Source organism: Sceloporus occidentalis, unplaced genomic scaffold (genome assembly GCF_023333645.1).
Source record: "Sceloporus occidentalis isolate IW3139 unplaced genomic scaffold, rSceOcc1.0.p SCAF_83, whole genome shotgun sequence".
Lineage (NCBI taxonomy): Eukaryota > Metazoa > Chordata > Lepidosauria > Squamata > Phrynosomatidae > Sceloporus > Sceloporus occidentalis.
In genome coordinates this window covers 2,104,587-2,119,169 of record NW_028317063.1, presented here as the reverse complement: position 1 = coordinate 2,119,169, position 14,583 = coordinate 2,104,587, and the positions used below count along the sequence as shown (strand labels likewise).

General features: G+C 38.9%; 1 protein-coding gene across 1 annotated transcript in view; it reads right to left on the bottom strand.

Annotated features, from left to right (window-relative positions):
- LOC149285178 (rho GTPase-activating protein 15-like) overlaps nt 1-14,583 on the bottom strand; it is a 179,609-nt gene that overhangs the window by 16,043 nt on the left and 148,983 nt on the right. Inside the window, exon 13 of the mRNA XM_089495722.1 lies at nt 109-214. Coding sequence (XP_089351848.1) covers nt 109-214 — 106 coding nt within the window. The remainder of the gene's footprint in view (nt 1-108; nt 215-14,583) is intronic.

Here is a 14,583-nt window from a genome sequence, read left to right as displayed (position 1 = left end):
TTTAAAAATTGTAATACAATCACAGCTGTCCACTTGATAAACACAACCAAATTCATTTAAATATATGTTTGCCGATTGCCCAATAGAGCTGTACAAAGTACAACTTACTTTCTGAGATGTTCAAAGAGGGTTTTCATGGTGTCATAGTTAGGTCGGGGCAGCTTCTTTACAAGGTTCCTAATAGATTTCACACGCAGGTCATTTTCTTGAATTTCTGAGGGTAAGATTCAACATGGATAAGTATAAAGTAATGCATTTGCTAATATAAATAAACATGATAAATATGAGCTAAATGGATCAGTTAATGGGAAAGATTTGGGGCATATATTTGACCGCATGAAATGTCAAGTAGCAACTACCAAAATAACATGTTATTTCTGTGCATTAAAAAGGATATTATTGGATATTATAGCAAGATTACAATATTCATAAGAAATATGTAATTGAATTAGAAAGTGACAACATTATCTTGGTCAGTTGGTCTCAGGATAGAGAGATCATTTAGAAGAGGCAGGGCATTAAACAGAACAGTGCTATAAACTAGAGACCTATAGCAAATCCAATAATGTAACTGTCTCCCAGATGTACATTCATTTATAAATGTACTAAGAGGTACATTTAGATATATTGCCCTACTAATTATGCGTTATAAGCACCTGTACTAAACAGTTTCTCTCCTTAGACATTACATTAAAAATATTCTTATCCGGCTATGATACTTTGGAGGTCTCTGTGCTATATATCCGGCTTGATCAGCAGATTAATCTAAGCATGTTCTCCACATGTGCAAAAGATCCACATCTGTGCATGTGAACATCTGCTTGGAGACGTAACATCAGAGAATACAGGGATCCAGCTGATGTACCGTGGAAGATCTCAGGAGAGCATCAGAAATCCGTTGTTTGTTACAATGTATTTTGGAACTCACACATGGAAGCCTCTTCACGTAGAATGGAGTTATTCAAGGCTAGCTAGGCTCTCAGTGGTCAGGTATAAGTCACTAGAGATTTTCCATGCTCTTAGTTTTCCTGCAAGAGTTTGGTAGCTTTTACCATGAGACATCATTTTTTCAAAGATTAAATATTGCTGTGTGGCTCTTAACCTTTTAGTTTTAACCTTTTCTTTAAAATCACTGGTCAATTCTAACAAAGCAAACTGAGCTTCCTTTCCAAATGTAATGTAAAATGTAATATCCCAGTGGTATAATATTAGCTAGCTAGCTAGGAATAAATAATTAGATAGATTGTCCCATTTGGGCGGTGAGCCGACAAGAGTCAGGCTGCCTTGTAGAAGCCTCCTTGAGTAAATATATACAGAGAAAACCAAGTACCCCTCACACCTTGGAATTCTCTGGGTCTGACCAAGAGTCTCTGGGTGAAACCCTTCTTCCCTGGGTCTCTGGGTCAGTTTCTACTTTCTCTGTGCTGAGGAGTGTTGCTTGGCCACGTCCACTCCCAGCCACTTTTCCCCCCTTACTCCTCACTTACTGACGGCTGTTTTGAACTAATCTCACCTCTCTTTATGAGTAGCCCCACTCCTATGTGGCACTATCCATTCCCATTAATGAAGCCACTTCCCCAGAAGAAGGCGAGCTCCACGTAGTTGCTCCTGCTAAGTTCCCAAACACGTCCATCATGTATGAATAACAAGTATTTATTTTGATGTTACGTTGCCAATTTCTTGGCAGCGTGCAAACACGCAAGGTTAAATTCATGTTCGTGTTTTCATAAGCCCGTTGTGGCTGCGCCGGCTCGGTTCCACGTCAGGTTTTATTCAGATACTGAATATTAGTTCAAGAAAACCGACGTGTGGTTTGAAAACGCATAGTCTGCTTTTCATAATTCTTTTAAAATAATATAACGGCAGGGAGAGCTTTGTTTTAACTCTATCTTCAGCTACTAAAACAATAATCTTGTTGGTAAAATTGATACAATACGTACATGGAGTTAAAAGTACTAAGTGTATCGGGTTTTTTTCCCCCTGCAGTACATGGAAAGTCCCACTTGCGGTACATCAAATGATTTATCACTTCTTCACAGTTGGAATTTACTCACTCACTTAATAGGACATTAAGAGCAGCAATTAAGCCGTACTCCCCAAACAAAAGCTCCATCACTTTCTAGACTCTGATATTCAGCTGTCCTTGTCTATCCATTTACGTAAATCTAAAATGAACTTGTTGTCAGAATTCCGCAAAAATTAACCCACATCAATTGTTACCTGAGTCAGATAAGATCTATAGCAGTAGGAGCCAACGTTCTTTCAGCAGAACCAACAAAGATACCTTCGTTGCTGGCGTTCTAGCAAAATAAATCATGTTTCCAACAGCCCACTGTGCTCGCAGTCTGCCAGGATCCGCGTGTGACAATGACTTTATGAATCTGATAAAAAATTTTAATGTGCTGTAAAATTACCCCTCTGGCAGACGATTTTATGCACAGAGGTATACCTTTTCAAAATCCCAATTTAAATTTAAAATTCATCTGGTGTTAACATGTGATTTAACCCTTAAAGTAAGCTGGGGTAAGCATCAGCGCTAGGAATGCATAGGAACGGAATGGGTCTGTACATGGCAGGAATTATGCTTCGGTAATTTAAAGCGAGGTTTCGAGTTTTGATTTTAGTTTTTTTAAATAACTTTTTACCTAAATACCGAAATAACTAGACTCTTTTGAAAAAAATAAAATATATAGTATTGATCAAAGGTTTTCCGAGCTGTAGTTTTATCACCACAACTTATTTGTAGATAATTGATACCATATCTATCAATGTTATTCATGGGTTATCTTCATTATGGACCTCATAATGTCAATTGTTGCTATTGTGCTAGTAATTGTTTCTGGAGGAGAAGTAAGCCCGCCTAAGTTTTTGGCTAACCATAGAGGTATCCAAATCCACGTATAGTTGATGAAACCCTATAAAAAGTCCCAAAAGCAATGGACGCTTTTGTAGTTTGATTACCTCCCCCAAGTTGTGATAGAAGATAATACAGTGAGGGAATTTAAACATGCATGGGATACGCATACGGCTCCTGAATCTAAGACGAGACCAACGACTGATCAAGATATGAGTCTCTACAGCAGGAAAAATGGGCAGACTAGATTGGCCAAACGGGTCTTGACTGCCATCAAATTATATTTTTCAGACCTGCCAAACTACTGCAGTCTGTCTGGTGAGGTAGAGTGCTGACATACTGTATGATGTCATATCCAAGCACTTCCTGTTCAGACAGTGAGTCAGTTTAGGGAGGATTCTCTAATCCCTCTCCATGATTGGACCCTGAACATTCATGTTAACTTTCATAGATGAGAAGCCGATGACAAGATAGAAGTAATACCAAATTCTATGTTTCGCTATGACCCCATGCTCTAAGCAGCTGCCAGACAACCTGACACTGCGCCTGCTCATATTTACACCTTTACAATCATTTAACTTCACCAATCACTTAAGCAATAAGCTATTCTAAAACAACAGTCCATTAACACAAACTAAACCGTGCTTCTATTACCAATATCAATCAACAAGTGCATCGCATTTTCCATTGACTTTAAAAACTAATCCCCGCCATTTTGTGCCTTATCTCCTTTCTTCCTATAACTTTTCCGAAGACGGAAGCTTGCAATTTGCAATCGCGGAGGAGAAGAAGGGGAAAAAAAAGAAAAAAAAGAGAAATAACTCAAAATGTCTAGAAAAAAAATTATATCTGAGAGATAAGGCTGTAAAACAGCTTAGTAAATTAAATCAAAAACGGGTTTAGTGAATCACTTTATATATTTGTTTGGTAGTTTTTTTTCCCCGTTCTGTTATAAAACAAGGAAGAAATAAAAAAATAAAAAAAAAGTGGTCCACGGGTGTTAACTTTAGTCAGCATTTCTGAAGAAGGATATGATAAACTCTTCCGACCGACTATGGCATTTATCAGCGCTGAGATATTATTGCCACATAGGATCGCACCATGGTTCCTGTTATCATTGAAAAAAGGGCTAGCTAATCTTAATGGTTTGTAAAGCCGTTACCTGCGCTAGTCAGACATTTATCATGATCATTTTACCACGTAGGCCTTACACACAAAAGGTCCTTTATCTTGAAGGGACATCGCTATGAATTATTATTTGCAGCTAGGTAGAAAATTGTGTGCTGTAGATACCTTTTCTCATTATAAATCACTTCTTCACATTTTACCACTAAGCTTTATAAAGCTGCTGAGACTGTACTTTCACCGCCGTTTGCTCTTTTAAGTCCCAAGGAAATATTGAGTACGGGTGCGCTAAAATGCGTAATACCATGGTTTTTTTTTCTCCCCACTATCTACATCGTCTTTTTTTGCACAAAAAAAAAAACATTTTATGAGATTTTTTTTTATTATTATTATTTTGTTGCTGCCTGATATGATGTGGATAAAGTAACATTATTTCTCGGGTTATAAATGTCTGTGGGTATTTGCCAATATACTTGTTTTTGACCTTGTAGAAGATATGTTTGCGTAAGATAACGTTAAGTTATTCATGTGTAAAGTATTGTGAACACAATGTCTGTCATTTCTGCCTCAATTATGTTTTATATTTACATTAAAATACTTTCACTGAACAAATTAGGAAGGAGCAGGGTATTTGACGTTTACCAGTACTGGAGACATTATCGAAAGATTCAGTTATTATCGGGAATATTTGTTTTATTTTATTTTTTGTATTTTTTTTTTAAACATTTAGTGCTGCACATTGTAAATGTTGTTCTTATAGCTGGGACCACGGGACGGTGATACGATACACAGAAGACCCAGTCAACTAACCCTACAGAAGGGCTAAAAGGGGTGTTTATGGAAGGTTCTGGCTTAACCCTGGCCCGAGATCCAGACTCCAAGACTTAACCTCTCAGCGGTCCATACAAATAGGACAGACAGGACAATCCTTTTCCCTTTACGTTTATGTAGGGTTCACACCTCTAGCTCTGTGTAAAGTTGGATGTGTAGTAAAAGGCTTTCCTGAAAGTTTTTTTTTAACTTTACTTTCGGATCTACCTAAAGTATCCCATTTGGCCCCAGAATAATTTAGGAGTTTGATGTTAAGCGAATGATTCCGTAAAACCTCTGGCTTCTACTATTACTATTATTATTATTTTTTACTTTATTTATACTGGTTGTGAGAGGGAGGCATGGGATGGGGTCCATGTATCCCTGGGGTCTCCCAATTTGTTTTACTTATATTTTGTTCTTTTATTATATTAACCGTAAAGGGGGCCTTGGAGGTTAATTAATTAGTAAGGTGCTTGCATCAACTATACTCTGCAGTAATGGAGCAAGTAAACCCAAGTGGCCCCATCGGCTCCTTGACCCTCAACATACACAGTGGCACACATATGTCCATTGTACACATACACATGCTTATACATACTTACACTACCATACACTTACTCATACTCACTGACACATATACTCTCTTTCACATCACTTACGCATACACATTCATGTACACACACTTACACACTCATTCTAACACACACTCCCCCTCATAGCACTTACACATCCACATCCACACAAACACTTACACTCACTCACTCACTCACTCCCTCACTTTTGCAGCGCCTTACCTTACTGGCAGCTTTCTCTCTGACTACTCGCACACTGTTTGAGCAGCCTTGTTTTCACTGCAGGGCCAAGTAACCTTGCATTACGTGACCCAACTGCGTGGTGGCTTTAGCTAATTTGTAAGTTGGACTTATGTCCAACTCGTGTGAGTTTGCTATTGTAACCTCATGTTTTAGCCAACTTGCATTTAAGTTTAGTGAACTGACCCCATTACAAAGGTTCGATCCCTTTGAACTTCTTCTTCAGATTTAAGAAATGTTAATTATTTTCACGTTTAGCAAAATTCCAAATTCCAGCTTTGAGGAAGCAAGCTTTCTATCACGGGTCATACGAATTGTCTATTGTTACAATGAGTCCATTACGTTTTTCGAGTTGGTTTAGATAAATAAACACTCGTGCAGGAACCACAAGAACAAAACAACTGGCCTTTCCAGGTATCTTTCAATACCTCCTTCAATATATTTATAAAGGTGACTTCCTTAGCTTTTCTTTAAGACTTTAATCATTTACTGAACAAGGACAAAGACATTTGTAACAGAATGGTGTACTTTACTGCAGGAAATGTGAGGTTTATCTCTTCCACCACACATTTGAAGGGAAGTAATATATATCTTAAACCTGACATCCTTCTATTATTCTGCAAGGTATAGACAGTTGACCTTTAGCCTTTCTGAGACCTGTATGATAATTATTTCTCATATTTTATTCAGATCATTAAATACTGCATTGCTTTACTACTAAAATAGAAACGGGACAGGAACACAGGTTGAAGTTGAATACAAATATTTAAAAAATACATTAAACTGGTGAACCTAGTTCTCTAAAACAGTGGTTAAGGCTTTTCCAGGTTTAAAAAAACAAAATCATGGCACATTTTTAAATCAGGTGTTTTAGGATGTAATTTCTGAAAACAGTGTAGCATGCTTCTATATTATTCTTATAAATCAATAAAACCAAATAAATTGTCAATTATTTTCGTAATAAAAATTGATTATGTACTGTTGTATTTTAAAAAGTTGGAGATTTGGTAAAGATTATATTTTATTTGCTGACTTAATTGTATAATGACACTTTTGCATTTCAATAATTAAAGGATTTGATATTTCTAAAGTTATTTTTCCTAAAAAAGATGATATAGGCCAAATAATATTTGGAAGCAGTTTGGCTATTTAGGTTAGCCCCTGTGTAACCTGAGCACCAAAAAGTATTAATTTCAATGAGACATGGAAAGTGTTGATTTTTCATTTTTACTGCAAGAATTCAGGTGGGAAAGTTAGGAAAAACTCAACAGATTGACATCTCATAAACATAGGATTTGGCAGATAAGATCCTTTCGTTCCATCTAGTCTGCTGTGAAGACCTTAAGCTTGTCATATATTCAGAAGCTATAGTTCTTTTCCCAATTTTTTGCCATTGTTTGTGGAGTGAGACTACATATGGGAGCAGCATCTACTTAATGCATTCATACTAGGATCAGCGAAATCATCCCAATTTAGTAACCCAAGTCTACACTAACCCTCTGATGGCTCCCAAAACTTGAACAATAAAGTATTTGAAATGTATTGTGACTTTCAGGAAATAAAATGTATAATGTCTTGTTATAGTTTTCAATTTGTGATTAATGTAAATTAAATTGATTAATGGGTCTTAGGACAACATATTACATCCTTTCATTAAAAATCACCTGGCACTTGGCACATTTGAACAGTCTTTTGGATACAAAGTTACATTCTATATCTAGCATAGATCCCAGAATCTATCTAATTTGAATTCTGGAATACATTTTGAAGCAGGGAAAAATGAGAAGATAATTTATAGTAATATACATTTTACAATTGAACATTTATGATGCTGTACAGTGTTTGCCAAGGATGAGTAGTACTGGGAGGTATGGAGGGCATTGGGTAGACCTTAATGTGACGTAGGTCGCTTGATCCTAACCAAAAGTACACTAAATCATACAATGTATTTATTCTTATTATTTTCTTACTTGTAGTAAGAAATGACCTCTCTATTAAATATTTTTGTACTTCGGAAATTTTCACATTGATAAACGTACTAAATATGTGATGAAGTGGAATAATCAGCAAGAATTTTAATACCGAGATGCGTTCACTTAAGAAAGATTCTAATGCTCATCTCCATCGAGAAACACTTTACACACAGAGAATTAATCTGCGCTCGCAAAAGTTGATTGTTAATGTATCGAACTCCAGGTGCCTGAAACAGAGGGAAATAACCAATAACAATCATTTTTTTAACATATTTGATGGTACTGATTATGCAATATGCAACTCTAAATGGCTTATAGCACATTGTAGCATGGTTCCATCCCATTGGCTGCAGTAGGGTGCAGGCAGATGGATGACAGTGACAGGGAGAAAAGTGCTTTTGCTTATTCGTGCGTTAAGATGCCATCCAGAAGCTATGTGCACTGCAGAAACTTCATTAGGATGCCAGGATAATGGTAAACTACCACTCAAAGTGACACCCCATTTCCTGCTTACTGAGCTCTCCAACCTCGGCAGATGTCAACAATCTCATGGTGCTACAAAGCAGACCTAACTCTCTAGTTATGCTGTCACCAGTGTATTTTTTCCCCTTCACGGCATCATGCATTACATGCCCTGTGCAACAGAAAATCTCATACAGAAACAAACATGCTGCTTTTGATCAAAGCAAAGACACATCACAGGCTGTAAGGAGACGCACCGGTTGCGTTCGATGTAAGGACATGTAGTGTCACACCTAATGATTTTGCGACTTGTTTTTCTACAGCCCACCTGCAAGAGGACATACGTCTTATTCCACTCACAGAACAAACCATATAACACCTTTATGTTAAAATAAAATAGATAACGTTAACGCAGTGTTAATTAGTAAATGTGATTTCTAAAAACTATCAACCAACGAATGAGAAGTCACGCTGGTCAAGCTACAAAAGTTATTGCTTATTTGAACCAAACTAGGCCATCAGTTGTAAGCTCATGGGTTGAATTATTCCTTTCTTAATTCTGATTTTTTTATGCCTTTGAAATGTAAAAGTTTGGTCTCCTTTATTAAAGCAAACGCTGAATAAGTATATACCACATAGCACATTACAATATCATCCAATCACAATGTGAAGTTAGAGACTAGGTGCATTTTGTCCCGGGTCCTGTGTGAGATAATGTATCCTGTACCCAATGTAGTGAATCTTCAGACAGAGATGGACCTGCAGTTCAAGACATGATTAAATATAATCATAATACTTGCAACCTGATAATGAACAGAGCCGTAACACTGAATGTATGATATTTCATATCCCTGCTCCTTTCGGTAGAAGTAATGAATACCACGAAAGAAAGCAGGGATAGCAGACTGACGGAAGGAGGTGCTGTCTGAGAAAGCAGGACGGTTGGAAGATAGAAATTGAGATGTTTATGGAGAGAAGTTATATGGAAAGGTAAGCGTACGGGGTAACGAAAGGGCAAAATGATCAGGGAGGATATGAGGAAGTCAGAAAAGAGAGAAGAACATGATGAGTAAGAGAGGGAGGTGGGATGTTAAAGGCTAGAATTAGGTACAAATAAGAAGAGAAAGTAAATATAATGAAAAAGGGGAGTATAAAAAACCCCAGAAAAATTATTACATAAGGAAGAGAAAAACATATTTTGGGAGGAAAAAAACAGAGAGAAAAGGCAAAAATAAATAAATAATTGAATGCAGTCACTGGGTCTGTATTTAAAACACACATGTACTAATATCTGATGTGGTCACGCATGATACGTAGGAGTAATTTTTCTTTGTTTTATAAAGTAAACACCTGCGCTAAATTAGAAAGATAAGCATAAAACACTGTATGTTTCGCGTGTTAAAAACCAGGCAAGCAGAAAATGTTTGGTTTTTCGGAAAATGTAACACAATTACCTGAAACGAAATATTTAGGGGATCCGTTCGGTTTGGACGATTGTTTATCGTATCATCCGAATAATACTAGACCTGGCCTTTTGACTTTGAACCAAAACCAAATTTCAGACTGTGAGGAAATTGTTCTACATTTCCTGACAAATTGAGTTAAGCAGACATTAAGTGGGCTTTAAGAAAACAAATGGCCGTCTTTATCACAGGTGGACACTGATGGCTTAATGGGGCCTGGGATGATTGTATCACTTCTAATGGCTTGACGGGAAGCATTAGGGGTTTTTTTTTTTTTTTTGCATAAAAAAACTGGCAGTAAGAATCCTGCTAACACAGACCTGTCAGGCGTTCCGTCTCCCTTTGTGCAAGGAAGCAGATGTTTGTGAGTATACTATGAACTGGCATTAGAGCAAGTGACAGATGCCTGTTTAAATGCCAGGTTTGTGAATGTCTACAGCAGGAGTATGTTCTGAGTCACCACAACCCCGTCCGCTAGCGTAGGTAATTCCCAAAAGAACTCGCTACATCCCAGCCGTGTTTACTGCTTCTCTTAGCAACCGGCTGCATTTGTGTACGCCGGGGCCAGACAGGAACAGTAACCACATATCTGAACTGCCTAAAAATAGCAGCCATTTCTATTCGCCCCGATTCCTATGGCGTTACGAAATGTGAAAATAAATAGAATAAGATTAGAGAAGGGATTCGTAAAGGTCCCCAAATACATTTCAGATGAGTTTCGTTATTTGGGTGGGAATGCTTGTCGGTCATAGATTTAATGAGGTTGAGTTCATGTCTGCTGCAGGACGTCTTTGAAAGTAAAACTTTTAGTGTCCTGCTTTTTAAATATGTGGCTGGTAACGAAATACAGAACGGTGATGGAAAGGTTCTGAAGGGTTCTTGATCCATCACCCAGGAGCCAGCAGGTAACAGCAACTCAATCACCCTATTTTCTGTATCAACAAAGACACATTGCTCCCAACATTCCAGGTGTCCAAACTGGGACACCTGTGTTCAGGGTATGGCTATGGCTAGAGGAGAGGTCGGCAGATGTTAAGCACCAGTGGAGGGTACCAGAGATGTGCCTTCCCATCCACCCACATTTTTGAAGAACTTCCTTGCAATGCTCAGCTTCAAAGCGTCGCAAGGTGACCACATAGAAGCTGCAACGGAGGTCTGCACTGCAAAAGAGGATACAAGAGTTTCCCCAACTTTCCCAGGATCGCCTACCATACTGCCTTCAAAAGTGGGACAGCGAGGCAGCTGCTCTGGACAGTGTCTGAAAATCAGGACTACCCCATGAAAACAAGGACTGTAGACAGTATGTAGACAGTACCATCCCTAGGAGAGTAGGGTTCCAGGACAAGGTCTACGCCAGACTCTCCAGGAAAAGACTGAAATCTAATTTTCTTGTGTCATTTGCTGACTTACATAGGTGGCATTGAGGGGCCCTCTCGAGTTGGCTGCCTTGAGCCGACTACCCTGTTTTTCCCAATTGAAGGCACAGTCTTTCACCTGTATATACAAATACCTACAAAATTCTGCATCTTTTATTTACAGAGACTTTAGATTTGTATGCAGAGAGAGAGAAAGGAAAACATAGAGAAATTAAGATCAGAACAGCATCCAGATCTGTATCTGTATACCGATACAGTAAACAGTTTTATATTCCTAGTAATTATTCTGGATGTGACATTCATATGTTGCCGGCAAGAGGAACAGGTAGCCTGTAGTCTGTTAAACAAACACAGTAGCCCCCTCACTTTTATTTGACATTTTATTTGGCTGTGACAAATGAGCAGCAGTTGGATTATAACATAATTTGTCTTGTCTTTATTACCAGCACAAAGGACACCATTCATTAATTATTCTGCCGTTGTAGCTTAACACTAACTGGAAAGGTCCCTCTTCGGACAGATGGTGGGGATGATGTTATTTATATCAATCAGCCAAAATCCTCAACTAGGATTACTCTTCCTGAGACTACAATGATTTATTTCTTTTCACCTCGCTCTCCCTCCAGCAGCCCCTTCTGTTTACCGATATTTTCACTTTAATAAAAAACTAAAATTATTTTTTTTTTAAATGCTAAATTTCCCATTGACCATTGCTATCCAGAATACCACTAGTAATAGCAACTTCTAGTTAATTAAAGGGGTACTAGGGGTAGTTTTTATAATGTCTATAATGATCAAAGATGAAAAACTGCATACTCTTCTGAAACTTTTGAGTTTAAGAAGGGGTGCTATGCCAAGCCAGAATGGCGATAACGAGGCGGCCGTGGCACTTTAAGGCCAGCGGCTGCCGAACGACGTAAGTGCAGACGACAAGTGGATGTGACATCCCACGCTTTACATTTTTATGCTCATACAGCGTGTGGCCGGAAATACCCAGCTTCCATCGGCAGATCAGGTGACTATGGAGTGCTGTTGGCCAGCAGCCCACCGGGCACTTGCCCGATAAGCCAGATGTCCAGATGGAGTCTGGGTCTACGCATGGCTTGGCAGTAATATATCGATCTGGATGATAAATGGTTAAAACAACAGGCTCATGGTAATGTTCGAGGTGTTCCTCTGGAGGTCTTCCGAGGCCAGAAGAGAAGTTAGCAGCTGTTATAAATATCATAGTCTTAATCTCTATTGCCCCACCTCATTAGAGTTAGGCCAGTAGTGACATGTTTTGCGACCCTTCTGCGAAATCGACTAGGAAATGAATGTAAAAAAATCTCCGGCCTAACCAGAGGGAAAATTCATACATGAAACAGATGCTCATAAATTCCAGTTGGATACAAGTCTTCATTCAGTGATCCAAAAAAACAGATAAGGCCAGAGTCAGTGAGAAATCCTTCCTTTGCCTCAGATGTTCCATCGTTAATTATAAAATTCCTGCAATTCTTCAAGATTGACGGATTACATAATCATTTTTTTTTTTTTTTTCCCCTTCTTTTTTTCGGATGTAACTATTTCTTTTAGCGCAACAATCCAAGGGAGTTAAAAACTGGAGCAGACCCTTCTCTAGGGGGCTACGCCAGGTGGTTAAGAGGGGGAAAAAAAACCATTTAGTCGGCGTTGTTATCCATTGGTTTAATCAATGAAGAACCCCCCCCCCCTTAATTTTAATCTGAAGACATCATTGTTTTAACCTTGTACTAAAGAAACAGTTTGAAAACACTATACACCGCGGCAAGACAAATAACCGCCTCCCAATCCCTTTTCAGGTTGTGATTAAGATTTTAAATGTATCCTTTTTGCTTTTAGTTAATGAAAAACAAAGTCTTAGAGGATCTAAGTTGTAATTTATTAAACATGAAAGGCTCCTTGATGAAATATAGAAATGAGATATATTTTGCATTTCAAAGATTTAAGCTGACAATTTACTCGCATGCAAATAAGGGCAAGATTTGTAAAAATATGTGAAAAGAAATTATTTTTGAGTGTACTTATTACAATAATGTGGCATGCAGATAAGGGGAGCATGCAGCATTTAGAACATTAACTAAGTGAACGGAATCTGCAATAAATTTATTAATTACAAACTTAACCAACACAACTACGCTGCTTTCTCTGTGTGTGTGTTTTTTTTCTTGCGGAGCCGAACCGCTAATATATTTTAATCATTTATGTGCAAACATTTGAGTTTAAAATATTCTGAAGTTTATCAATTTCAAGAGCTGTTTATTTGCTTGCAAAATAGTGCAGATTACATAACATATATCTTATCATTTTTGCTCATCAAATCCTCATTTGCGAAATGCAAATGTTTCGAGTCTAAGTGCTCCTGTGCCGTAATTTAAATGAATAATAGGATTGACTCCTATTAAAATCGGTTTATTGTTGCTATGGGTGACAAATCAGTAAGGTTAAAACATGAAGGAGGCAGTTACAGAATCAATCCCGATACATTATTTAACTCTATTTGTGTAGTTGATTTACACGCACCACGCACACACACACAATATATACACGCACACACACACTCTCTCATTCACTCACTCAAACACAAAAATATATATATTGATTATAGCTGGAAGAAAAGACATTGTATTCCCTTGTGGCCACCCACCCAGATGATTACTGATGTAGTGCTGCTGTCATAATGAATTTGATGTCATTAGCTGTGAAAACACAGTTTTTTCATAAAAATCATATCTCTTATCACTTTTTATAATATCGACAAAAGATTTCACTCGTCTACCTTTTATATTTATTTATTATGTCAACATCCCCAGATGTACATTTTTGCCTTCATTGGACCTTGTCAGCGGGGTATGATTGGTATCTCTCTAGGCACAAGACAGAAGGGAGGTCCACGTCTGGACATCTTTACCCTTGGAGTAGGCCCATGAGTAAAATATCAGAAAAAAACAAATCTGAGTCGCTCAACCAAGAACAGACAGCCGTTTCGTAGCCTGTTTTACAATGCGTCACCACTAGGGGGCATCTCAAATTTTAGCTCTCTTGTGCCATTACAGAGAAAAAATCTCCATCTACCAGGGCCAGACCAGAAGCGAAATGTGAGATAAATATCCCCTGCACGAAGAACCCACAACCCCAGATGTAAATTCAGCCTTCGGCAAGCAAATAGAGACAAGACAAGTAAGATAGATTAACACACTTTAGTAAAAGGAGGATGTTGAGGTGGACAACATTTTGACGATTTTTGGGCATTTTAATAAAAATGTGTTTCTGGTGGTAACTGTTACTCACATGTTGCCGCAGCAGCCTCCACGCAGGAGAGGGAGACCCCTCTCCCGCGCACGGCCATCTCCGCAGCAGCCTCCACGAGGGAGAGGGAGACCCCCCTCCAACGCACGGCCACCTCCGCAGCAGCCACCACGAAGGAGAGGGAGACCCCCCTCCACCGCACAGCCACCTCCGCAGCAGCCTCCACGAGGGAGAGGGAGACCTCCCTCCACCGCACGGCCACCTCCGCAGCAGCCGCCACGAAGGAGAGGGAGACCCCCCTCCACCGCACGTCCACCTCCGCAGCAGCCGCCACGAGGGAGACCTCCCTCCACCGCAAGGCCGCTTCCACTACCTTCCTCTGAAGTGCCGCGCAGGAGAGGCAGACCTCCTGCTACACGGCGTCCTGCTGCTGCGCGC